This window comes from Cnephaeus nilssonii (genome assembly GCF_951640355.1).
Source record: "Cnephaeus nilssonii genome assembly, chromosome: 14".
NCBI classification, from domain to species: domain Eukaryota; kingdom Metazoa; phylum Chordata; class Mammalia; order Chiroptera; family Vespertilionidae; genus Cnephaeus; species Cnephaeus nilssonii.
The window spans coordinates 3,983,489-4,010,049 of record NC_137085.1 but is presented as its reverse complement, the minus strand read 5'-3'; the positions used below and the strand labels follow the sequence as shown (position 1 = coordinate 4,010,049).

Below are 26,561 nucleotides of genomic sequence, written 5' to 3'. Positions count from 1 at the left end.
ATCAAAGAGTTGATTTATTGTGAAGATCACAATAATTTCCTAATGAGAACAAAGTAGATAAGTCTATGTAGCATTTGTTTCTGGGGGAAATTTTTTAATAGCTATGTTCTGTTCTTTAACTGATAATAAATAAAATATTAAAAGTTGAAATAGGTCTCAGATTATCTTACTTTCTCAAGTGCAGGAATCTTACAATAGTCTGGACAGACAGTCATCCCCCCCCCCCCCCGCCCCATTCAGACACTTCCAACGAAGAGCAGCTTATTGCCTTATATCTGTAGATTGCATCATCACTTTTATAGATGTTACAGTTAATAGGATGGATATATTCCTAAAGGGTTGTCAGTTGAGCAAACATGGCCTTTTAAATATTGTTGGGGAATTTGTTTCTTAAAGGAATCCTGTGATAAAACCTTTTGAGCAAAGTTTTTCTTATTGTTGGCCTGCTTTTTTCTTCAAATGCAGTATGCCTGTATTTTAAGTGATGGCTTAGAAACACTAATTGCTTGTAAAAGACACATTTTTGGTACTATTTTATTTCTAAAGACACATTACTATTAAGACCAAAAGAAAACTCAGTTAACAGTGAAAAGTGTTTATCCTACCATGACATCTCCTTACATTAATGTAGGGTGGGGTGGGGGGGAGGGTGAAAAAACAGCCCTCTAAAGAGGACTCTCACAGAGCCATGATTTGTTCCTGAATGTTTGAATCTGCTTCTTCTGTAGATTGCTGCTAAAATTGATTCAATTCCTCACTTGAATAATTCCACACCTCTAGTGGACCCCTCCGTGTATGGATATGGAGTACAAAAACGGCCCCTGGATGACGGAGGTAAGTTGTTGTCAGTGTCTGCCTTTCAGGTGGTAGTGAACCTGTCAGTGCAGTTTGTGTCAGCCATTTCCTTAACAGCTCTCCAGCACACTCTGAAGAGGAATGGCTGAGGGAAGTATTTAGGATGATTTTTCTCAGCAATTCTCCAGCATTTGAGTTCTTATTTGCCTTGATAATACAGGAATCTTTTTAGCTGGGCTCTCAGGGAAAGACTTGGCCTTTGAGCGTCAGCTTGGAAGTAATTTGGCAGATTTGATAGTTTTGCTGGATTTAGCCCTCCGTTCTTCCAGTACACATGTAAGAATTGAAGTTTCCACTTTTCTCAAAAGAAATGCTAAGTTTGGTGCATGGCTCTGAGGAAGCCGTGGCTATATCTTGACCTTAAAGAAAGGAAAGGGGGTAGGGAGATGACCTTTCTCTGGTCTATCTGCTGGTTTTTCATCATTCCCATTTATGACAAGTTCTTTCTAGAAACATTCCTTTTCCTTTCATTCATTCATTCATTTGTAATTTTGCTGGTTTGTTTATATATTCAACTCTACTCTACCCCCCAAAATTTGAAACCAATTAGCAGTGCCTATCACCAGCACCCTGGCAGAGAATCTACCAAATGTGCTTCTGTAGAGAACTTGGCCTTTCTTTATCTGATTTGGTCTTCCACAAAGTATGACTATAACAGGGATTGTGAAATATACTAGATGGTACATGAATGTTCACATAGGGGTGGGCCAGTGTCTCCTTCTGTCCTGTTAGTCTGCATACGCATCCAACCATGTATGTGTGTACATATTTCTGTGATACGTTAAGTGAAAAAAATCAAGGTGTGCAACAAGATGTATTATATATGTAATCCCTTTTTCTAAAAAAAAATACATGTTTTTATATACATAGGAAAAATGTAATTTGGCTTGATTGATTTTTTTTCTGGTCTCCTTGGGATTCTAAAAGAGGAGATCGCCATTGTTTTTAGAATAGAGGCCCAGCACATGAAATCGTGCATGGGTAGGGTCCCTAGGCCTAGCCTGCGATCAGGGCCATCTTCTGCCCGCTCACCAGTCCCTCCCCGCCACCACCCACCCTGGTTCCCCGTTTGCCATCCTGCTATCAGAGCCTGTGGGCTGAAGGGAGGGACCAAGAGGTCAGCTGTTCCACCCGCTCACCAGTCCCCAGTCCCCACCACCACCACCACTGCCACCCACCCCGGTTCCCTGTTCGCCATCCTGTGATTGGAGCCTGCGGGGCTGGGGGGAGAGGGGGACCGAGAGGTGTTCAATGCACCTCATAGTGACTGGTCAAGTGGTCGTTCTGGTCGTTAAGCTGTTAACGGTCACTGGGCTTTTATTATATAGGATGTGGGAACCTTTTGGGAATAATTGTATAGATTCACACTGTGAAGAAGATTTTAAGGGGATAACATTTGGGTGTACAAGTTCTCTGTTTAAAACAACAGTTTATGTTTATGATCACACACATAGAAAGTCTCCTCCAGGCCATTGGAACTACGGTGACCATTTAAACTGCTGCTTCCAAATAATACGCCATGAGCTTCTTTTATTTGACTGGTGTTAGTGATTTCTTAGACCAAATATGACTAATGGCATTCTCTGCATTTTGCCTTAGCAAAAAGCTTTTTACCTTTTTAGGGCAATTATGCTTCTGCTTCTCCTATGAGACATCAATAGGAAAGGAGAACTAAGTTGTCTGGCACTGAACACGTATCTTGTTAATGGACAGCGTCTCTCTGGCCCACCGTTTCCAGAAATTGAGATCAATACGTTTCACAACTCTCGGCCTTGTTTTCACCCACGTGTGGAGTCGAGTTGCAGTGGAAACTGCATCCAGTGTCTAGTATTCACTGTGTTCTTTGCATGGGAACACCCACATATTTGCAAATGTGACCGTTGGCATTTTGCAGGCATTTTTTCCCGTTAATCCTCTGATACCCATTTGAAAGAAATTTGCAGAAGGTTACAAACTTAATGATAAGGAGACCTAGGAAGCAAGCAGCTGTAGTTAGTAAGTCACCAGGAAGTCCAGGATCTCACTTGAAAGTTCAGTGCATTATCACAGTTTATTTTCACATTTTGTTGTTGTTGTTGAACCTTTTACAGATTACCTTCATTTTCCCCCCTTTGCCCTCCTCCACCCAGCTCCCTCACCTCTCTTTTGAGAACCATGATTTTTTGCATGCCTGCCTTTTGGGGACTAAGTCCTTGTCATCAGAAAATGAACACAATTTCTCTCTTTCCTTCTTCTAAATAGTAAGCCATCTTACTAGAATAGTAGGAAAGAACTGAGAGAGAACCTTTTGGCACCGTGTTCGGCCTCTGGCATCCCTGGATGCCTGTCTCTTACACAACAGATGTATGCGGAGAACAAGAAAAGTCACTCGGGCTTTTTGCATACTGCATTACAGTTTGATGAAGTCAGTCCTCTTCTGGTGAGCACCGTTTAAATAACAGAATCACAGGAGTTGTTTTCCTCCACGTTGGTCCCCGCATGTAGAGCTTGAGATTTGCTGTTGATCTTAGAGAAAACCCTGGGCAGTGGGCCTGCCTCGGCCTCTGTTGTCAGCTGTCAGCATGTTCTGATGGGGATGGGGATAGGTCACTGGGCCAGTCCTGTTCTCCTGAGTAGATACGTGAATAAACAGATCCTGTCAAGGAAAGTGTTTGTGTTTGCCCCACAGCTTTCTAGGGGGCACAGTCTTGCTGTTTGTGAGATGAAAGGTTAGAAAAGCAGAGACAAACAACAAGCAGGAATTCCATCGCTTTTTCTTTGCAATAAAGATTTCCAAAGGCTTGCAGTGTTTGGTTGGCTTTGGCCTAGGGTTTTTTGACAGAAGTGCACCAGATCACTTTTAGCAATGTGAACTTTCTAACTTGCCAGTGAATTGGAGTTCTTTAACCTTCAGGAGGTTAAAGTTCAGTCCGCTAGACGTTTTTGGGGGTGTTGCTTAGGTCTGTTTGAAAGTATTTCAACTCTGAAGTTGACCACAAAGAACCTTAACCCAGGGTTTGTTTGGGACACAGATAGACAGACAGGTGGATGAATAGGAGGATTAGAACAAGTGCTAGGCCAGAAAGCCAGGGGACAGGTTTATTCCTGGTGCAGACGGGATTGGCGTGAGTGGTGTTCCTGCAGTTGGAGCCGTCTGTGAGGCTGCCCATCAGCAGCCGCCTGGAACCCAGCAGGAAGTTTGGAGCTCAGCCTTCAGAGCCTGCCTTGGCGCCCTGCCCTCCAGCTTTGGGTCACATAACTTTAATTGTTAGCATCTTCAGTCTCGGCACCCACGCTTTCTAACAGCCTTTGAGGTGCAGAATCTTCAATTCGGGAATCTCCCTGCTGGTGTCGGGTGTGGCACCCTTTCCATCCAGTACGTTCTTCTTGCCACTACTGGAGCCAGTCTGACCAGTTTCTGCCTCTCTGTGAGGCCTGGGGCCGGTTCCAGTAACCAGGGAGGTCCAGCCTAACCTGGCTGTCACCTACCCGCCCTTCTGGCCTCTCCCCCATTCAGCAGCCTAATCATCTGTTCTCTGCTCTCCCAGAAGCATGTCCTCCATCCCAGCTCTTACCTGGCTGGTTCCTACTCAGCCCATAGGTCTCCAAATTGATAGGTAAGACTTCCTCCTAGCAGCCTGTCCTCATCCTCATCTTCTCACTCTTCAGTGCCCGCTCAGGTGCCACCCAGCCTCTTCATCTTCTCTTGTCTCCTGTCCTCCTTCCTTCCTCCTCCTTTCCCTCTCTCCCTCCCTTTTTCCTACAGTCCCCTCACCAGTCCTCTCATTCTGCTCTGAACTTCTAAGGTTCATTTGTCCCTTAAGGTACATGTCATCTCCTGCTTTTTTCTGCAGATCCTGGGTGTCCCTCTCTGGCCAGACCCTACATGCCCTCACTCACCATAGCGGTGTTTTCTGTTTCCAGCCTGCCTTCAGCGGGAGGAATAGATGCTCAATGCTAAATTCCCCTTTGTAGCCTGTGATTTGCATTTAGAAAATTTTCTGAAAAGTAAGCTTCACATGTAAGAACAGCATTAGCCACGTGTTTTAAAACTGTGAACTTCAGTTTAATCTAAATCAGGACTTGGCAAGCTTTTTCTTAAAGGAGCAGATAGTAAATATTTTAGGCTTTCCGGTCCTGGTCTCTGCCCCACCTGCTCAGCTCTGCCATGAGCTTGGAAGCAGCCGTGGACACACGTAAACAAATGCGGTGGCTGAGCTCCAGGACCTCCTTGTTTACAGAAATAGGCAGCTGGCCCTCAGGCCCGGTTTGCCAACCTCTGATCTCAAACCAGCCTTGTCAAATGATTAACTCTAACACTTTGTTAATCTGCAGTTAGAGAGGCGTACAGAGGGTTCCCCGCGGCCCCCCCCCCCCCTAATTTCCTTAAACAAGTCTCCCTGTCTCAGGTTCCACTCTCTAACTGCCTCGCTGAGAAAACGAGTGATTTCTAACGTTTAGCCCGGAGCTGGCTGACAGATGGCAAAGCCGCTCTTCTCATCATCCCCTCCGTCTTTCTAGGGACAGTGGGAGCATCTTCTCCAGGTTTCTACCCTGGGAGGGTCTGAGGTAATTATTGCCTCTTGAGCTTTTTACTTGAACCTAATAAACCTCACTCTCCCTGCCCTCTCTGTAAAATGCGACACCAAATCAGAACTCTGGTGGATGCAGCACTGTGTCTGCCATTGCTGGGGCGGGGAGCGTACACACGCAGCTTTGAAACGTGCCTGCCTTTTCTACCTAAGGCTTCTCTCTGGCACGGGTGCAGTACCTTTTCCGTAGTCCCACACCCTCTGCTTCTGTTCGATGATGTTTCTGTGGGGTGACGGAAGAAGAATTTTGGGGTGTACTATCAAATGAAGTATTTACAGGAAATTGGAATAGAATTTTTTTTTTCTTTAAAAAAAATTCATTTTGCCCTAGCTAGTTTGGCTCAGTGGATAGAGCGTCAGCCTGTGGACTGAAGGGTCCCAGGTTCGATTTCCATCAAGAGCACATGCCTGGGTTGTGGGCTCGATCCCCAGGGGGGCAGGTATGCAGGAGGCAGCCAATCAATGATTCTCTCTCATTAATGTTTCTATCTCTCTCTCCCTCTCCCTTCTTCTCTGAAATCAATAAAAATATATATATTTTTAAAAATCTTTTTACATTTTGCACATTGACATAGAGGTAAAAAGAAAATGACTGAAACATTTAGATGAAAATTCTTTTTTAAAAAAAAAAATAATCTGTATTTTTTATTTATTTCAGAGAGGAAGAGAGAGAGAAACATCAATGATAGAGAATCATTGGCCTCCTGCACACCCCCTGCTTGGGATGGAGCCCACAACCTGGGCATGTGCCCTGACAGGGAATCGAACCGTGACCTCTTGGTTCATAGGTTGATGTTCAACCACTGATCCACACCAGCAAGGCAAATGAAGGATTCTTTACAATTAAATCCACAGTCCTATCTAATAAAGAGGGAATATGAGGATGGTGGCGCCCAGTCCCCTCAGCCCCGCCTCATCCAGCCGGAGTCCCCCAGTCCCCTCAGACCCGCCTCATCCAGCTGGAGTCCCCCAGTTCCCTCAGCCCCGCCTCATCCAGCCGGAGTCCCCCAGTCCCCTCAGCCCCACAGGGGAAGACAGTGGGGGCTATCGGGTTGGCAGGGGAGTGCAGTTGGGGACGATCATGCCAGCTGGGGAGTAGTTAGGCGTCAATTAGGCTGGCAGGGGAGTGGTTAGGGGGCAATCAGGCAGGCAGGCAGGTGAGTGGTTAGGAGCCAGCAGTCCCGATTGTGAGAGGGATGTCAACTGCCTGGATCAGACCTAAACTGGCAGTCGGACATCCCCTGAGGGGTCCCAGATTGGAGAGGGTGCAGGCTGGGCTAAGGGACACCCTCCCCACCCCCGTGCACCAATTTCATGCACTAGGCCTCTAGTTTTATATATTTCTCTTACATGTCAGTGAGAAATCACCAACTATTATGAAATTACAAATTACATTTTAAAAACAAAAAGATCTCATAAAAAATATATCCACGGATGAAAAGTACTGTACTCTTGATGCTGTCACTTCCTCCTCTTCTGTGTGCTTATGTGTAACACGTTGTTTCCTTGGATAAATGCATCTCTATACTCATTCCTCAGTTGTCCGTTTTCAAAGTCTTCATCTACTCCAGGGCTATATTCATGTAGCCACCCAGGCAAGCCAGGGCCCCTGGATAATCCAGTCCAGAATTTCATTTTACCACTGATGTCAGTGATGTGCTTTAAGACGATGCTGGGGGTTTGCTCCCACAGACTTACTTTAATCCTGATCAGAAATCGGGGAGGCGGGACACCTGAGTTCTAATCCCAGCTCTGCCACTTAATAAGCTGTGGGCCTTAGGTGACCGTTTCACCTCTCAAGCCCTGCAGGTCCTCATCTCATGGCTGGGACCCAGGATTACTACTCTAGGCGCCCCCAAGCCCGGCCTCCACCACGTGGAATAGAAGATTTCTGTGGCCCTTTCCAAGTGTGTCGTGTTCCCCCCCCCCCCCCCCCCCCCGCCAGCACTTGTCATAGAGCAAAGACAAAAAGAGAGTGAGGAAGAACATGTCTTTTTTTTTAATTGATTAAGGTATTACATAGGTGTCCTTATCCCCCCCAACCCCTCCAGGAAGAAAGATTTTTAAAATTCCAGACTTTCAAGGAGGACAGTAGTGAGAGCTGCCAGCGGTCGTGGGCGTCCAGACTGCCTGTAGCTCGCACCACTCAGGTGGGAGCCTGCAAGTACCAGAGCTCTGCTTTGGAAAGAGAGAAAAATGCATCTCAGAGATGTTGGTACTTTCCCTCAGTGGAGGGTAATGATGGATGCTGCAGGGATAAAGAGCCAGGACGGAAACTCAGTTCCTGGGAGGGACAGATTGGCCTTTTACGAAGTAGATGAAGTAAACCAGGGCCCTAGCTCTCACGCAGTGGTCTTCAGGCTGGGTGAAGGAAGACCCACCAGGGGTTAGGTGGGCCTGGTGGGTTTAAAGCAACCTTTCCCAGCTCCTCACTTCTGTGCACACTCTTCCCTGAGGTGGAGCTCTCTAGACTGTGTCTGTGCTGGAGACGTGCCCTTTTCCCCTGGGTGTGAAACCCTCACACACCTCAAAGGCTGGGAATCCCACGGTCACAAAGCATGAGAGTCTTGTCAAGAAATATGGGCCCTACTCGATTTGGCTCAGTGGATAGAGCGTCGGCCTGCGACTGAAGAGTCCTGGGTTTGATTCTGGTCAAGGGCACATGCCCAGGTTGTGGGCTCGATCCCCAGTAGAGGGCAGCTGATCAATGATTCTCTCTCATCATTGATGTTTCTCTCTCTCCCTGTCCCTTCTCTAAAATCAATTTTTTAAAAAAAGAAATGTGGTAGTGACAGGATCGGTTTTTTATTTTATCCATGTAACTTGTGACAAAGGCTCATGCAGTCACCTCCCCTTTCATCCATCCATTCATTTTAGGATTATAATTCAGAAGTAAGTGGTCGTCATGTGGATGCATATTAACACATATGTGAACTGGGAAAGGAAGTGAGGGGGTTTTTCTTGGCAGTGTATGATCTGACTGTTTGGTCTGACAAATTGGCTTAGCCAACTAGGTCAAACAGTAGACATTTTCCACAAAAATGAATGATCTAGACCTGTTTGCAGTTATTAATCTAGGGGCTAATTTTAGATGTCAAATTAAAAGGGGATTCATAGTTTTTTCAAAATCCTTTTAGAAAGTATGTGACCCAGAGTGGCTTTCTACCCTGGCTGAGTGTTCGTACCACCTGAAGAGCTTTTTTGTTTGTACATCTGGTAAAACTCCTTTTTTTTATTTAAATTTTTTATTGTTTAAAGTATTACATGAGTCTCCTTTTCCCCCATTGACCTCTCCCCAGCCGCTCCCATCCCCCAGCACATGCCTTCCCCCGCTACTGTCTGTGCCCATTGGTTATGCTCATATGCAGCACCTGAGGAGCTTTTAAAACACATCAGCCTCTAGAAAATTTATAAAACGAAACATGCATTTACATTTTCAGTCCACAGTTCTACTCCTGGGCTTTTATTCCTGAGAAGAGAAAACTCATGTTTACACAAAAACCTATCCACAGATCTTCATAGTAGCCCCACACTGAAAACAGCCCAGATGTCCTTCAGCAGGTGATGGTTAACAAACCGCTCCATCCAATACTCCTCAGCAGTAAAAAGGAGCAAACTGGTGATACACACAAGAGCCTGGCTGAATCTCCAGGGGTTGTGCCAAGTGAAAAAGCCAACCCAAATGGTTCGGACTGGATGAGCTCATTTATATAACCCTTTGGAATGAAGAGGTTAGTGATGGCCAGGTTTAAAGATGGAGTGCTGGGGCTCCTGTATAGATTAAGAATAGGTTCATCATTAGGTTCCTTCGCTGCTGGAAGGAACGTGGGTGCTTAAATTCCTTATTGTATAGCTAAGGAAACTGATGCTGAGAAATGGTCTGACCAAGCTGATTCCTGATAAGAACCAGAAGGAAGACTTCAAACCTGGGGTCTCTGTCTCAAAGGCCATGATAGTGTCTGCTTGCAAATGTGGACTCCAAAGTCTGGTGGGTTAGGGCTTGAATCCTAGCTCTGCCAGTTAACTGTGTGACTTTGGGCATATTGCTTAACCTCTCTGAGCCTTTATTTTCTTACCTCAAATTAAGATAATATCTACTTAATGAGACTATCATCGGGATTATAACAGGTTATTTTCAAACTTTCTAAATACTACTTACCATGTGACAAGTGTTCATATTTCCACCAGAACTAGTTAGTAAACATATGTTGAAACATGTATAACTGAAGTAAAAGCTGTATTACTATATATGTTTATCCTAGCTAATAAAAAGGTAATATGCAAATTGACCATCACTCCAACACACAAGATGGCTGCCCCCATGTGGACACAAGATGGCCCGCAGGGGAGGGCAGTTGGGGGGACCATGCCTGCAGCAGAGGGCAGTTAGGGGTGACCATGTCTGCAGGGGAGGGCAGTTAGAGATGACCAGGCCTTCAAGGGAGGGCAGTTAGGGGTGGCCAGGTCGGCAGGGGAGGGCAGTTAGGGGCAATCAGGCTGGCAGGGGAGCAGTTAGGCATCAATCAGGCTGGCAGGGGAGTGGTTAGGGGTGATCAGGCTGGCAGGCAGAAGTGGTTAGGGGCAATCAGGAAGGCAGGCAGGCAGGCCAGCAGTTGGGAGCCAGCAGTCCTGGATTGTGAGAGGAATGTCCTACTGCCCGTTTAGGCCCGATCCTATCAGGATCGGGCCTAAACGGACAGTCGGACATCCCTCGAGGGGTCCCAGATTGGAGAGGGTGCAGGCTGGGCTGAGGAACCCCCCCCCCCCCGTGCACGAATTTCGTGCACCGGGCCTCTAGTATTACTATATAAACACTTGGTTTTCTATTTCATTTTTTTATAAAGTTGGTCATGACCCAAATGAATGTCATAACCACTGGATTAAATGAAAATAAGGCATAGTGCTGTAAATCAGTAGTGTAGACGTACTTCTCCTCTTATTTGACTACAGAGACCCTTGGGTCAGGCCTTCAGTAGGCACTTGAACTGGGGTTCCTAACTCCTCCACATCCCTGGAGGCCAGGTCAGGTTTCTGCTCATGGAGCTGTCTGCTTTCCCGGCTGGACTCTGAAGCTTTGTGAGGGCAGAGATGATCTTGCTCACCATTTTATCCCCGGGACCTGGCACAGTGCCCAGCTCCCATCACCTGGAAGGCGCGATGGGAACAGAGTGCACATGGGCACAGGCACTCATGGGCACTGTTCTGAGGGCTCGGGTGTGTTCGCACCTTCCTGGCTGGGTACCGTGGGACTGCTGATACCAGCGCCTGCCTCTTAGGGCTCTGTAGGACTAAGGAGGTGCATGCCGCCGCGGCGCCTTGGGAAGCAGAGCTGGTGTTCTCAGCCACTCACAAGAGCATATTAGACTGCAAGTGAGGGGCATTCTTGAGATCAACTTGAATTTATTCTCACTTTTAAAAATAATAATTTGCAGAATTAGTAACAGATTACTTGTCTAGGGACTTGCAGCTGAACTCAGCATGTCAGTGTTTTGAGGCCCTGGGGCGAGAGTTGCTGCTTAGAACACAGGAAGCCTTTGTATTGTCCTTGGGAGAAAAGCTTTTTAAAATCGCTTGGAAAACTGCAGAAATGGCTGCAGCTAGCTTCTGAGACAGAGGAGTCTGGAATCCAAGCCAAGCACAGGAGGATTGTTTTCAAAACCTGAAGAGGAAGGTCTGGCTTATTTATTATTTTTGTCAGTTCTGCAAAAACAGCTGACATTTCTCTGCTGACCGCCACTCACCTGCCGCTGGTCCCTGCTGTGCGCGAGGCCAGCGTGCTGTCTGCGCTGGCAGGGGAGTGAGGGTGCTTTTGTTCCTTGGGCTTTTTTGAGGGGGGGTGGGGGTTAACGATTACATTTGATACCTAGTATAAAATTGGGTACGTTCCCCAGCGACACTTGTTAGCATTTCTTTTGGGGGAAGAAAAATGAAGACTTTCTCCTTACTGATGGGTAAATATGTGTCCAGCTGCCGTTTTTCCCCCTAAAAAATCATTATTGAAATTGGCAGAGTGTTACTCTTCAGAAAGAATTTCTCATATTGTAGTGTGAATATTTTCTGTGGGGAGCTCATTTTTCCATAGCCCAGGGGGCTTCCCATTATATAGTGGGCAAGATAAATGAGAACAACACCTGTGTGTGTGTTTACGCATGTGCGCTAGAATTGAGCGCGCAGGTGAATTTTCGAGGCAAGAGGAACTGTTGTCAACCAGCATGCACCATTAGGGGAAATAGGACTGATATTTCAGCAGTTTTCTTTTTTGCAGTAAAATGATGGTAGTTACCATTAAATTGAGCTTTATAGGTGTTCCCATATGCCTCCCTCATTTGACCCCCTTCATCATGAAGACCGAGCAGAACCCTCCAGGCCCTGACCCCCCTTTCGTGGAGTTGGACATTATCTGTGCTGAGTGAGTGCCCAGTGCCCCTTGCCTAACTGCTGCTTTTCATTTTTAAGCACCAAATGGGAATGTTTTTGAAGGGAGTGCAACTTTAAGTCAGGCGTTTCAGCCTTGGCTACAGACAGCATTGGCATGGAGGATGGAGACCATTTATCCTTAAGGGTCCACTAACTGAGAGTTGGGTCTGGGTTTGAATTGATTTCCTTCCTGGGTGGTGTGGCTCTCAGCAGTCCATCTGTTTGTGTGCTGATGGTGTGTGCGCTCTTGTTTTTGGTTTCTAAGCACCTGCACTTGTCAGCAGAGCAGTTGGCCATCAGAAATGACACCATGCGTGGTACCTGTGACACCTACTTTGTCACCAAAAAGGAATTTCCTTTTCTGTGATGAGCACAAAATTTCAAATGGCTTTTTGACCAGGAGCCTTCGAATGCTTCCCAGATCTCATGGAGTTCTTTACGGTAGCCTTGCTTTTTACTCTGCGTTTCTGTCTGAAATAGCTGAAGATCATCAGCCTTTTGCAAGTCTTTTTTTTATATATATATATATTTGATTTATTTTTTTTTTTTTTACAGAGAGGAAGGGAGAGGGATAGAGAGTTAGAAACATTGATGAGAGAGAAACATCGATCAGCTGCCTCCTGCACACCCCCTACTGGGTATGTGCCCACAACCAAGGTACATGCCCTTGACCGGAATCGAACCTGGGACCCTTCAGTCTGCAGGCCGACGCTCTATCCACTGAGCCAAACAGGTTAGGGCCTTTTGACAAGTCTTAACCGCACAGCATGCAGGCCAGGAGCCCCGGTCTGGCCGAGGTGCTCTGTTTAGGGAACATACGCCTCTCCTCTGCTCTCATCATTTCCAGGCATTTTAGTTCCTCAGTCTGCAGTGGACTCTGTGCCCCTAAGAGAAGAGTTCTGGTGTAAGCAGGGGAGCTGAGCTTGACCCTTCACCGGGACAGCTAACCCAGCTGGAGGGCACTCTGGGCTGTTTCTTCCATTCCCACTGCCTTAGGTGATGGGCCTGCCTCTCACACATTCAGGGGTTGAGTGTGTGGTGAGGATTTCTTCCCTAAGCTGCCGATTGTCCAGTTTTCATGTGGAGTGAGAGTCCCCAAGCCAGAGCGTTTGTCATATGCAAACTGGAAATGCAAAAAGAAAAACTTAAGAGTCAATGAAAAACAACTCTTATCCCCGAGATAAGCAGGTTAATAGTATATAATGTCAATATTTTGGCTGCAGACCATTATCTTGCTATTGATCCAGAAGAAATATGGTATTGACTCAGTAGCTTCATTTACTTTTTGCTGGCATTATTTCTCTAGGTGTTTTTCTTCTCCTTTTAAAATAGCAGCATCTGGCTTCTTTTTATGACCAGTTCCTGTCCAGTCAGAGAAAGACGGTCAAGTTTAAGCAGAAGGAAGAGCGATTGGAGTCCTGTATTTCAGATGCTAAACCATGTCACTCTTTGTTCTGAGGTTCATGTCATTGATCCTTCGCACTTATCTCCTATCTGTCCTGCTTAGAACTTTCCCTAGTCATGTTTTTGAATGCTCTCATTAGCACATTATAAGGCTCATTCAGTTTCTTGCAATATGTGTAGGATTTATACTGTGCACTGTCTGCTGACTGTGTTTCCTGGGCTGCATTTGCCAGGAGAGAAACACCACAGAATCGTTTTTGCTAAGCAGTGACAGGGACACTCGACAACAGCTGAAAGAGGAGGAACTGAAATAAAAAGTGGAGCTGAGGTGGTTCTGTGGGAATGTGATTACAGAGCTGGTTTTCACAATCAGAGGCTGTTTGGCACTGTTATCTCTGTGAAATGGGCTTGAAAGGCAGGAGTTGTTCATTCTGAGCATCTCACAGATTGCTAGATGGGTCAGTGAAGAGGCCCGAGGAGGGAGGAAGCCAGATCCTCTCCTTGAGTTTATGCTTCTGGGAGGGTGGGGAGAATGGGGGCGCCCCATGGCAGGCAGGAGCATATGTGCATGGTCTTAGTGACTGCAGCTGCCAAGGGGCCGTCCCTAACAATGCTTCTGAGCTAGGGGGTCAGATCTTCTCATTTGTTTTAAAAAGAGAAAGAAGGAACCCTCGGTATCTTTACATTGAGTTTGGATCCAGAGCAGGAGGGAGGTAGGAAGTGAGAGGGATTTAGGCAAGCAGGATTTTCTCCCAGGCATCTCAGCATGAGGACACACAGATCAATTTCTTATCCTGCGTTCAGCTGGACACTGAGTTAGAGACTCTGCTGATCAAGACGTCCCCTCCTGTTTCATATCATATAACGCATTCATTTCAGCCACTGAGCCTAAATTACTATTTGCTTTCTTTCTGCCTTTCTTTTTTTCCCCTTGAAATGGTAAGAACTTGTGTAAGGATGAAGTTAGTTTATCCGTGCTAATGCTTTGATTTTTCTTTTCTCTTTCTCTTTGCCACAGTAGGTAACCAGTTAGGGGCCTTGGTACATCAAAGGTAAGCAGTGGGTTATGTTTTATTATTTATTGATCATTTCTAATTGTTTATTGATCCACCATCTGTACTAGAGTGTTAGAAAGTCAGAGGTTGAGAGTGTGGAAAACCATGGGCTAATCTTTAAGACTTAAGTTTTTGTAGCCCTTTTTAAGCTCAAAGGATAAACTAACACAACGTATTAAAGATCAGCCGTTAGTGTATGTAAACTTAAAAGACTTCTAGAATGTTGGAGCTGTTCTTTCTGCTCACGTACATTTAATTTAAAATGAGACAATGAAATGTTCCCTCTTGTTTTAACATTTTCCCCAGTGTTTTATGAATCCTTAACCTCTTCACTTCAGAAAATAGGTCCTTTTCCCAAGTGAAGATACAGCTTTTGGTCCTCAAGGAATCAGGAGCCTGGGAGGCCAGGAACCTGGTTCCCCCCCATAGTGATAGGGACTTGCCAGAGAACCTTGGATAAGTACCAAGTTGATTCCCTGCCTCACTTTCCCCTCATGGCCTTCCCTTAAACATTGAGGATTAGAAAAATGAAAAGACCTCTGGGCTTAAAAAAGACCAGTCTGTAAGATAGGGTATTGTGGTCACATAGTTACCCTTTAAAGAGGATAAAATGTACTGGAAACCATGCCTTAGCTGCTTCTTGTAATGGATGAAATTGTGTGTTTTGTATCCGTTACTGTAACATAGCCTTAACCTTCACCAGCAAGGATAGTTATAGCCTCTTGTATGCGACACAATTCTTCACCAGGCATCAGTTAATCAGAAGATTTATCCTGGGTTTTTTGTTGTTCCCTTGTTTGCTTTGTTTTTTTAATGAATTAAAGTAATTTAAATAAGGTTGTTAGTATCAAATGTAACTTTCCTATAAGACCTTAATTAATCATAATTTTACTTTCCAAAATGATAATACTTTGTGCTTTAGACAAGTTTCAGCCTTGCATTTAAAATAGAGCTTTGTTTTGCTGGAGGCCCAAAGCAGTTCATCTTAATATGTTTCCTCCTCAATGAGAGTCTGCGAAACTTGCTCCCGACGGCTGAGTTTTGTGACATTTTGTATTGTGATAGTGTTGAACCTCTTCTAGTAAATTCCCCAGTATTATTTTTTGAGAATATAGATAGTTTGTGCTACACACGTGAGCAGCAGTCTCTTAGCTACAGGGACCCTGGCCTCTTGCAAGATGTTGGACCTGCTAAGGTTTAGCACCAGCATCCACAGTGTTACTGGTTAGGAAGCCCAGACTTGCCTGATTGGGGATGAACTGAAGATCCCAAGAGGCAGAGTGAATCCCGGGTATATATAAACCTGAGGATGTAAACTCCACGAGGAAAGGACAGTTTGCTCTCATCATAATGATACAGTGACAAGTGCTATTTATGCTATTGCATTTCTTCTAAGTGCTGCACTTTCCCTAAAAACATGCACTTTATCCAATTCTTTTCATGATGGGTAAAAATCCAGCTGTGTGCGAGATGTTTAAAAATGCTTACCTTTTTTTTTTTTTAAACTACTTGCATTTAGCTTCCTCCTAAGATAAATGTTTTGATTTAATTGCTTCCTGGGGTGTTGGGCAAATTGGATATTGTCCACAATACTCTATATGGCAAATTTGACGGTTTGTTTGAAAGAGCCAGTGCAATAGTTGTTAAAAAAAAAAAAAGAAAGCAAGCAAGCACATAATGGATGGGATAGCATTTAACAGAAGCACCTTGCAGAGTAACAGGTCATTATTCTGTCCTGGTCAACACTGATTAGGCCTCTGCTGGATACTGGTTCCATTTGGGGCGTTTCACCCTAAAAGACAGAAAAATTAGAGGGAGGCCAGAAAGCAACATAAAGATAGGGAAACGGGTGCTGAAGAAAAGTTGGGTATTTCTCCATCTAGAAAGGACACCAGAAGGAAGTCTAGCTTCCCCCCACTTCCCAAAGGATCTTTAAGTGTCCTGGCCTTGATGATCTTTCAGTGCTGAGCCACACTCCTGGACACTGTCGCTGTATGAAGAAAAGGCAGTGTGAGAGGAGTTGATGGTTTCAATGAAAGCCCAGAGGTTTCTTCCACTGACACAAGATCATGAAAGCTTGGATCTTTTTTCTTTTCTTTTCTTTTCTTTCTTTTTTTTTTTTTTTTTTTTTTTGAGAGAGAGAAACATGGATTTATTGTCCTACTTATTCATGCATTCATTGGTTGATTCTTGTCTGCACCCTGACTGGGGATCGAACCCACAACCTTGGCATTTCGGGACAACCAACTGAGCTGCCTGGCCAGGGCGAGCGAGGCTTGATCTTTTCCAAGAGTGATTGACCAAGAGGTTCATCAGATGGTGCCCCTTGTAGATGGTTATGGACCTGTTGGCCAAGTTGGCACGATTTCTTTAAGCCTTACCTTCCAACATGGTCAGCATGGGACATTTGGGGAACCTAAATTGGCTTCAGAATTCTTCTATATAGTTTTCCAAAAATGTTCTTTGTTTTAGGACGGTAATAACAGAAGAATTCAAAGTGCCTGATAAAATGGTTGGATTCAGTAAGTATCCACGTGTTGCACTTTCCCCCATTCCTGTCTGTCCCTTTTATTTCCCTCCCTCGGCGTGAGCGTCACCTTTAGAGAATGCTTTTGCACACTCTTCTCCAGTCTCCTGGAGCTGCAGGCCTCTGTCCAGGCTGAGATCACCCTGCACTCTCCCACCACCCCACTCTCCTTCCTCGAGCTCGAGCACCCTCTGTCTGCTGTGTTTCACATACGGTTGCTGTGGGCTTGCTGAAGCCAACCTGATCTGTCTAGCTGTGAGCCATGTGTGAGTGTTGGTTGAATTAAGTCATCCCTGCATGGTAAAATATGGATGGGGGCATATTCTGACCCTGTTCAATTTGTTTCAGTTATTGGCAGGGGAGGTGAGCAGATTTCACGGATTCAGACAGAATCTGGTTGCAAAATTCAGATTGCTTCAGGTAAGGGCTGCTTTTTTTTAAAATATATATATAATCTCAGTTTGGTAGAAATGAGTATTATGCCAAGTTTTCCAGACTCGGTACTTTGCTTGTTGCTAGAAGTGTAGGAACATGGTAAGTATGTGTGACTGCTGCTTTCCTGGCACTTCTGGAGCTGGACTCCCAGGAGGGAACCAGAGCAGAAGCAGGCTCAGAGGCGAGGCTGCCCCTCTGACCTTGTTGGAGACCCTCCACAGTTCTGTGGCCTGGCGTGGCCCCTCCCAAACACCCACCGCTCCAGGACCTCTGTTTTCTGCACCAGAATGTTATGCCAGACACAGTGGGGCCTGCAGGGGGCCTGTGGCTTTGGGGTCACTCCTGGGGATTGCTTACCGGCTCCCCGGGCTCACACCATCCCTGCCCTTTGTGGAAAGAGGCCACTGGCGGCTCTGGCTGAAATAGCACATGTTGAACACAGTTGAGGACCTTTCCCAGCTGGGTCCATTTTGCCTGCAATATGGAGAGAGACAGATTGAGAAGAGTTTATATTTTATTTATCCTTTTATCTAATTTGAATCCTATCTCTTTCCATAGTGGAGGAGGGCATTTAAAGGACATTTGACTAGAGAAGCGTTTGTCATTTTAAAGGATGCTTACTAGTATAATGTCTTGAAGGCAGTAACTGCTGTTTCTCTTTCTTTTTTGAGTAAAAATGTTAAGAGGCAGTATTTTTAGGAGCAAAGTAAAGTGTCATGTGTGGTGTTGGAAAGTAAAACTTCCCTTTCTTGTCAAAGGGCCCAGAACCAATTCTACATTGATGTCACTGGTCAGGATATTCACACAATAACTGGCAGTAGTTCCAATTGCATACCATGACATTCCCCCCCCCCCCCTTTTGGTGGCAAGCGGTGGGATACGAACCCATGACATTTCTTACTAGTGTGCCTCAGAGCTGTTTGCAAATAATGACCAGTAAACTACTCTGCAAACAGAGAAACTGGGGAATAGCGGGTTAAGTGACTCAAGCACTTACTAGCACACAATGGGTCAGAAGTGAAGTTGAAACTGGGAATTAGGACCAACTCACAACCCTCTGCTGCATTCTCCCACCTTCCCCTAGGGACTCGCTTCTACTTTGAGAATCTTAGGGTACAGCTACCAGCTTAACATTCTGTCCATAAGCGGAAGCAAACTGTCTTTTTTCTGGGAGCCTGGGCTTCTGTGGGGCCGGCGTAGGCACCAGCCCAGAGACCGCCTTACACAGAGGCAAGGTGCATGGTTGCCTGATGCCCACCAACACACCTCGTCTTCTTGGTTCTTCTTATAGAGAGTTCTGGGATTCCAGAGAGGCCCTGTGTACTTACCGGAACCCCAGAAAGTATTGAGTAAGTTTATTTTATTTACTTTCTCCTTTCACTCTTCTTCCTCCTTCCCCAAACGGGGAGAAATGGAAGGGCAAACTGTTATTGAACACTTTCGATCTGTGCTACATACAGTCTGGCCACAAAAGCAGGTGCTTCTGTAGAGAAGGATCTAGGAGGCTGCCACACCAGGGCAGTTTTTCTGTTACCTAAACACACACGGTATCACCTTTTTAAAACCCCTGCAGAATCCTCACAGCTGTCATAACACCTACTTCATACACCGGGTTCTAAAGAGTGTGTGTCCACCCGCCTGAATGCTCTAATCAGCCCACTTCTTCCTCATTAATACCTCCTTTACCTGAACAGGTGTGGAGTAGTGAGCCTCTCACTGTGCGAACTTTTGGGAATCCTGGTGCCAGGTCCTCTGCCTGAGTGTGATCCCATTGCATTGCTCCTCTGATACTCGTGAGCCCAATGAATTGACTTTCTGGCCATTGCTCCACTCAGAGGGCCACATGGACCGGCCAGGGGGGGTTTCGGCTTTTGGGGCCCTAGTGACCGCCTGAAATCTAGCGTTGCATTCCTGCGTGGTGGAGCCTCGTACCAGGTGGGGGCCTCATAAACCCAAGAGCCTCCTGGGGAGAGGGATGTACTAACTTCGCTTCTGCTCACTTTCCTCTTTCAGTCTACTGAGCAGCATTGCATTTGGGGGTAGGGGCGCTGAGATTGTGTCTAGCTCAATAGGTAGGGCTCTCTTATTGTTTCCATTTCTCAGCGAGTCTAGATGAGTTTAAACTCTCGTGTTTTGCTGTAACATTGCAAGCAGTGGACCAGAATAAATAAGTACGGCAGGTGTGCATTACAGGGCAAGCGAGATGGTTTTCTGGTGTCCAGGCACTTTCCTCCCAGCACAGGTTAATCTGGTACACAAGCGAAATATTAAGAAGCTGCTGTAACTGAGAAGACACACGAGGCTGATTCTGCACACAAAGGCTCAAGACCACAAAGGGCAACAACTATTTCCTGCCTTTTTCTTCTTTCCTCCTCCTCTTCCATTCCTGCTTCCTGTCCTGCCCAAGCAGTGGAGGCCACGGGATTATAACCTAAGGAAGAAACAATTTTGCTTTCTTCGGTGCACAGTACAGCCAGCCTGTTTAGTAGCAGAATTGTTTCCTATTAGAGGAACCAAAAAATAGATTGTGCCTGGTGATTTGAAGAGTAAATAACGCACGTAACAGCCAGGGGAGATTCTGGTGCAGAAAAGGAAATGGGCCTGACATGACCTCCGCAGGCTGTGATGAGCTGTTTCAACATTGCAGCTGTCCTCCAGCTCCTGGTCAGTCCGCACACCATAGCCGTGCATATGCAATGCGGGGCCTGCGCATCCAGCGGGAGAAGCGCAAAGCGGGTGTGTATGGCTGTGGAACTGCGCCAGGCACTGCCACCTCCTTTTTCCACCCGTGAAACCCACCTGGTGATGCGTAGCCTTAAAATCGGCTCAGAAATCAGGGCAGTCTGGTTGGTGATGGAGAAATTTGGCACTTGGGGATTCCAATGACTACTAACCCTTGCTTTCTTTCTCCCCATCTTTCTCATTTCTTTCTCTCCTGCCCTTACTTAACACATATCTGTTGAGTGTATACGCTCTGGATTGGGGAGCAGCGAGATGCAGAGGGTTCAGAGGTGGTCTCTGCCCCCAGTGCAGCTGCCATTCTCACAGGAGAAGAGTCGTGTTTGTGGAGTGAACACAGACCCAAGCACAAGCAGAGGGCACACTTGAAAGGGGCCGTGCCGGAACGTTGGTATTGTGTGCATTGTTTTTAAATTCCAGCCCAGTAGCTTGGCGGATGGCAGAGACTTCCCGGGTTGTGGGGGCAGGAGCTGGAGCTGGACGAGGGCTGCCTTGGCTCCTTCGTGTGTTCCCCGGTGCTGTTCCCCTCCGTGGGTCCCTGCAGCGTTCACTCAATGCCGCTGTCCTTGTGGTTCTCTTCCCTCCCCAAGACAAGCCAAGCGACTCCTGGGGCAGATCGTGGACCGCTGTCGGAACGGGCCTGGCTTCCATAATGACATAGACGGCAACAGCACCATCCAGGAGATCCTCATCCCCGCGTCCAAAGTGGGTCTGGTCATCGGCAAAGGAGGGGAAACTATAAAGCAGTTGCAGGTATGTGAGCCCTGAGCAGAGGCCTTCGTCTTCCTCACCTTCCTGGTTTGGGAGGTCTGGTCATTACTCTCACTTCCCCGGTTGACCTGGCTGTGCCTGCCATGGGCCAGAGCTCCCCTCCACCCCTGCCCGAGTGGTTCCACGCTTCCTCCATTCGACTGCTGTGTTCTGGACACTTACTGTAGCCAGGCCTGGTGCCAGGGATGATGTCGGTCCTGGGGCTTCATGGCGGTGAAGCTCTGGTACCATCACGTGACAACATCCAGAGCCAGCAGCACTGCCTGCGCCCGTCGTGGGAGCTTGAATGTGTTCATGCACCTTTCAAAGGGCCTGAGTCCTCGTCTGTGAGCGCAGGGAAGTGCCAGCCTCACTTGTAATGAAGCTGAAGTAACACCCGTTATTTTATATTTAAATGAGACCCTTAGCACCGGGCCTCTCACTGAGCAAATGCTCATGAACATTAGCCGCTGTTGGCTGTAGAATCCCTCATCTGAGGCACATGGGGCCGAACACGGTTCAGAATTTAACACCCCCGCCAGTGCCGCGCTGCACCCTGTAGCCAAATGCTTATTTCCGTAGCCAAACAGAATAATAGCCATGCTCAGGGAGAGTGACTAGAAATATGCTTCCATGAGTTCAGGTCAGTTTTGCTGCCAAATCAGTTATGAACAAACTTTTTATTTCCGAGCTCTTGGGCTTTTGAAGTTGCAGGGCAGGGGTTGTGACCCGCCTATGTGCTCTCTCCTAGCCCAGTCCTCAGACTGCGAAGACACTAGTGTGTGCTCGAAGAGTTCAGGGTTTGGACTCACAGAATCCAAATTGTGGCTGCCACTCATCAGCTCCGGACAGCTCGTGGGCAGCTTCCTGTCCGAGCCTCCTCCTCACCCGGGGATGGCAGCACTGGCCTCACGTGCTGTGCCCAAGCCCTTACCGGGAGATATTCGATCGAGTGCTCAGTTGAGGGCCTGGCGTTGCACAGAAAGGGCTCATTTGTATCGAGATGTTCTAGAGGCTGGGCAGGAGGAGAGTGGGGAGTGGTTTCTGTGTCACGCTTAGAAGCGCTCCAGCACAGTCTGTATGTCCGCAGTCTCAGAGGCCAGCCTCGTGGCCGGGTCAGAGGGCAGTGCGGTGGTAGGAGGGACATGTCTTCTGTGGACGTGATCCGGCCCCCGGCACCGTCTTGTGCCCTCCTGCATGTTCATCCATGGAGTGAGGGGTGTACCTGTGTGTGTCCACAGGAGCGGACGGGTGTGAAAATGGTCATGATCCAGGACGGCCCGCTGCCTACGGGAGCAGACAAGCCTCTTCGCATCACTGGAGACCCGTTTAAAGTACAGGTAGGAAAGACCCGTTTAAAGTACAGGTAGGAAAGCAGCGACTCTTTCACCTGGTGCGATGAAAGAGTCTAGGGTTGTGTTGCTCAATGCCAGAGCCACTGGCCACGTGTGGCTGTAATTGAAATTAAGTAGACGTTGAGTTCTTCATTTATACTGGCTATGTTTCAAGTCCTGGCTACGTGAGGATCGTGGCTACTGTCATGGGCAGTGCATACGCGGAGCATTTCCATAAATGCAGGTTTTGTTGGATGGCGTAGCACTGCTCAGATACCATTTTCGACTTGTTCCTGTCAGCTCAGATGCAGGCTCCATTTGGCTTTTATTTGCTTGTTCTCTCAACTCTTAAAAAAATTTTTTTAAATTGATTTTAGAGAGAGAAGAAGGGAGAAGGATAGAGAGATAGAAACATCTATGAGAGAGAAACATCGATTGGCTGCCTCCTGCACGCCCCCCACCAGGGATTGAGCCCACAACCCCGGGCATGTGCCCTGACTGGGAATCGAACCAGCGACCTCTTAGTTCATGGGTTGATGCTCAGCCCATTTTTGCAAGAGCTCCAGCTGGTGTGGGAAGTAAGCAAAGGTGCCAGCACCCCCCGAGGCATGTGTGCCCTCCTAGCAAGCACCCTGTGTTCTGAGCTCCTGGCCCCGAGGACAGTCCCAGTGGCTAAAAGCAGTGAGGGCCTGGTTTTACATCACCTGGGGTGGTGTCACCCTGCTGTTAGCAGGACCGTGTGTGGGCTGTGGGTGTAGTGTGTCCGTGCCTGTGAAATAGGAACACTCCTTTTTCTGCCTCTGCCACCTTCCTTGTCTTGCTGCACTTAGTGTAGCTCCAGGGTGACGCTCCAGGGTGAGCCAGTCCATCAGGCAGCTGTTTCTGCAGGAGCTTGGGGGCTTGGATGAAGTGGAGGTTACCAGACTCAGGAAAATACTTCCCCCAGTTCTTAACCCTGTCAGTCAAACTCCAGTTGATATCATTGTTGCTTTTTCAAGGTTCATATGTAAAACAGTGGTTTCCAAACTGGGTGGAAGGCAGCATTACAATGGCTTCTTCCCTTAGGCTCAGGCAGTGCTGCCGGCCTTCACCCCCTCCTGCAGGCCAGGACCCCCTGGCTTTCCTCCCCCAGGGTCCCTAACCTCTTTGAATGGGAACAGGTGGGCTTTTAAAAACTCAGATGGCATCTAACCTTTCTTCAGTTGGCTTATCCAGTCCGGCTGGTGGGCTCCAGCGTGATACGGGGAAGTGTGGAAGGAACTGGAGGGCAGGCCTTCCCCGAGAATGCTGGGCAACAGAGCCTGTCTCCCAGCAGCCTCCGCTGCCTTCTCTTCTGGAACCTTTGGTTTTATCTGTGGTAGAAAAAATACCCGAGCGAGGAGCTTATCTCATTGTTGTTTCATGAATTTGCAGGAAAATAATTGTAACAAACGTTTTTTGGTGCTGGTGTTTTTTTAATGTATTCTGCATTTTGGGAGGGCGGAGAGCAGCTATTGTAGTTAGGATAAATTGTTATCTAGGGTGTTTTTTCTTTCTCCAACTTTTTATTATGAGAAACTTCAAACATCTAGAAAATTCGAAAAACTAGTATAGCAAATATCGGTATAACCTCATCCTACCTATCATTTTGCCATTCATATGCATGCATTTGTTTATTTTGTTTTACCATTTATATGTAAGTGGCAGGTATTGTGACTCTCCACCCCTAAATCCTACAGCATGTGCCTGCTAAGAATAAGAATATTTTGCTATATAACCAGGCCAGAGAAAATGACAGTAACTCCATAATATCTCTTGAGCCAGTCTATATTCAGAGTTCTCTGAGTATCCTGAGACCTTAATTGCTGTTTGGAGGTTGGGCAGGGGAGACGGTTGTTTTGGTTTGGTTTGGTTTGGTTTGGTTTGGTTTGGTTTGGTTTGGTTTGGTTTGGTTTTTCCAGAACCAAGACGCAGTCTGAGTTCCCACATTACCTTGAGTTGTTGGGTATAGTTGGTCCTTAGTGCAGATTCCTGTGGGGCTGAGGCTGGCGTGGACAGTATAGACTAACAAGTGCGTCCTTTGGGGAGAGGACACGGAGTGTGCCTTGGAGACAGTCAGATCTGGGGATCGTCTTGCCAGGCAGTAATTGGATATTTGATCTCTGAATGCTGGGAGGTACTCTGGGGCTCCAGGACTGGCCTTTTCCCTTGACCTTCCTGGAGCTCCGTTGTGATAGATGCCTTGGTAATGTCTTTTCCCTGGAACCTGCCCACAGTCAGAGATCTCAGGAAAACCCTCCCCTCACTAAGAAACAGCTGCTGGAAATACCTCAGGGCGACAGGAAGCAAGTTCAAACCCAGCACAAAAATGCTGGTCCTACTATGATTTTTTCAAGACAGTGGACCCTTATCTGAGCATTTTGGGCAGTGTAAAAAGACCATATCATTTAAGATTTGTTTTATGCAACCCTAAGCAGCAGCCTGCCCATGCCCCATCTATATATATAAAAGCCTAAGCGACCATCACAACCAAATGGACAACCGAACAAGCTGAGGGGGCGACTAGGCCAGCAGGGGGGTTAGTGAGGGGCGACCAAACCACTGAGCAGCAGGCTGCGTGGGGCGACCAGGCCTGTGGGGGGGGGCAGTTGGGGGCAACCAGGCTGGAAGGGGGGGGCAGTGAGGGGCAACCAGGCCGGCGGGGGGGCGGGCGGTAGTTGGGAGCGTCTAGGCCGGCGGGGGGGGGGGGTCAGTTGGGGGTGACCAGGCCAGCAGGGGGAGCAGTTAGGGGCGATCAGACAGGCAGGCAGGTGAGCAGTTAGGAGCCAGTGGTCCTGGATTGTGAGAGGGATGTTCGAGGGGTCCCAGATTGGAGAGAGTGCAGGCTGGGCTGAGGGGACACCCCCCCCCCCCGTACGAATTTCGTGCACCAGGCCTCTAGTATAATAATAATAGAATAAGGGAGTTCTCCCATTGCTGAGCACCTTCTGAGTCTTTAAGCCCAGCATAGAGGGTCTGATCTTGAAGTTTTACCTGGTGTTATGTCTTTTTTTAGGATTTTGTGTTCCATAACATCTTTTATCTGTGTTTACACAGCAAGCAAGAGAAATGGTATTAGAGATCATCCGAGAAAAAGACCAAGCTGACTTTCGAGGTATACGCGGTGACTTCACCTCCCGAATGGGAGGAGGCAGTATAGAGGTATGCTTGAATCACAGGTTAGTAGGCAAATGAGATTAGGATTAAAGTCGTAGGTCACATGTCTGTTGGCTCTTTAACCTTGAGCAAGTTATTTCACTTTTGTCTCATCTGTGAAATCCTACAAGGACACTTACTTCAGGGTGGGTGTGAGACTGAGACAGTCAGCCTAGTGAGGGGAGCTCCTGCATGCTCTTGGGGCTTGGGGTCATCCCCTGGTTTTGAAGTTTTGCTTCAAAGCTTATCCCACTGCCCAGCTGAAGACCAAAGTCCACGTTTTCTCAGTGATCTGTGTTGTGATTGTATCAAACTTGGGAACCATATTTATTGGCGAGATGGAATGGGATCAGAATCTACCCTTCAGAATGAAATTTTGATAATATACTACAATATGGATGGACCTTGCCATCATTATGCTTATAAAATAAGCCAGATACAGAAGAATAAATATTGTGTGATTCCACTTATACCTAGAGTAGGCAAATCTGTAGAGTCAGAAAATAGAATGGAGGTTACCAGAGGCTGGGGAGAGCAGGAGCTACTATGTAGTGGATAGAGAGTGTTTATTGAGGATGATGAAAGGTCTAGGGTATAGATATCTGGGATGGTTACACAATATTGCGAATATACACTGAGTGGCCAGATTATTATGATCTCTGAACGCATAATAATCTGGCCACTCAGTGTATATCCTATATAATAAAAGGCTAATATGCAAATTGTCCCCTCGACCAGGAGTTTGACCAGCAGGCAGGCCGGCCAACCACCATGTCCCCTTTCCCTGGCCAGGCTGGCCTGACCCCACCCATGCACAAATTCATGCACCGGGCCTCTAATATATATATATGCACCAGTGCATGAATATATACTTCACTTAGTGGCCAGATTATTATGCATTCAGAGATCATAATAATCTGGCCACTCAGTGAATTTAATACCACTGAATTATGTAATTATAAATGGTTAAGATGATAAATGTTATATATATCTTTTTTGTTAATCCTCACCCAAGGATATTTTTCCATTGATTTTTAAGAGAGTGGAGAGCCGGGGGGGAGACACAGAGAGAAACATCAATGTGAGAGTGGCACATCGATTGGTTGCCTCCTGCACACGCCCCAACCAGGGCCCCGATCGATCTTGCAACTGAGGTATGTGCCCTTGACTGGTATTGAACCCGGGGCCAATCAGTCTGCAGGCCAACACTTTATCCATTGAGTCAAAGAGGCTAGGGCTGAAAAACATATTTTGAAGGACCACTATAAATGTTTATGACATACTTATGCTTATTTCATAG

At 46.9% G+C, this 26,561-nt stretch overlaps 1 protein-coding gene across 3 annotated transcripts in view; it reads left to right on the top strand.

Moving 5' to 3' along the window:
- Positions 1 to 26,561, top strand: part of FUBP3 (far upstream element binding protein 3) — a 54,394-nt gene that overhangs the window by 12,449 nt on the left and 15,384 nt on the right. For 2 of the 3 annotated variants that reach the window (XM_079789844.1, XM_079789842.1), the window contains exons 2-9: positions 729 to 834; positions 14,266 to 14,299; positions 16,775 to 16,824; positions 17,178 to 17,249; positions 18,556 to 18,613; positions 20,594 to 20,756; positions 21,995 to 22,093; positions 25,163 to 25,267. In XM_079789844.1, the coding sequence (XP_079645970.1) occupies positions 729 to 834; positions 14,266 to 14,299; positions 16,775 to 16,824; positions 17,178 to 17,249; positions 18,556 to 18,613; positions 20,594 to 20,756; positions 21,995 to 22,093; positions 25,163 to 25,267 (687 nt within the window). The remainder of the gene's footprint in view (positions 1 to 728; positions 835 to 14,265; positions 14,300 to 16,774; positions 16,825 to 17,177; positions 17,250 to 18,555; positions 18,614 to 20,593; positions 20,757 to 21,994; positions 22,094 to 25,162; positions 25,268 to 26,561) is intronic. The other variant, XM_079789843.1, reaches the window with a different exon arrangement.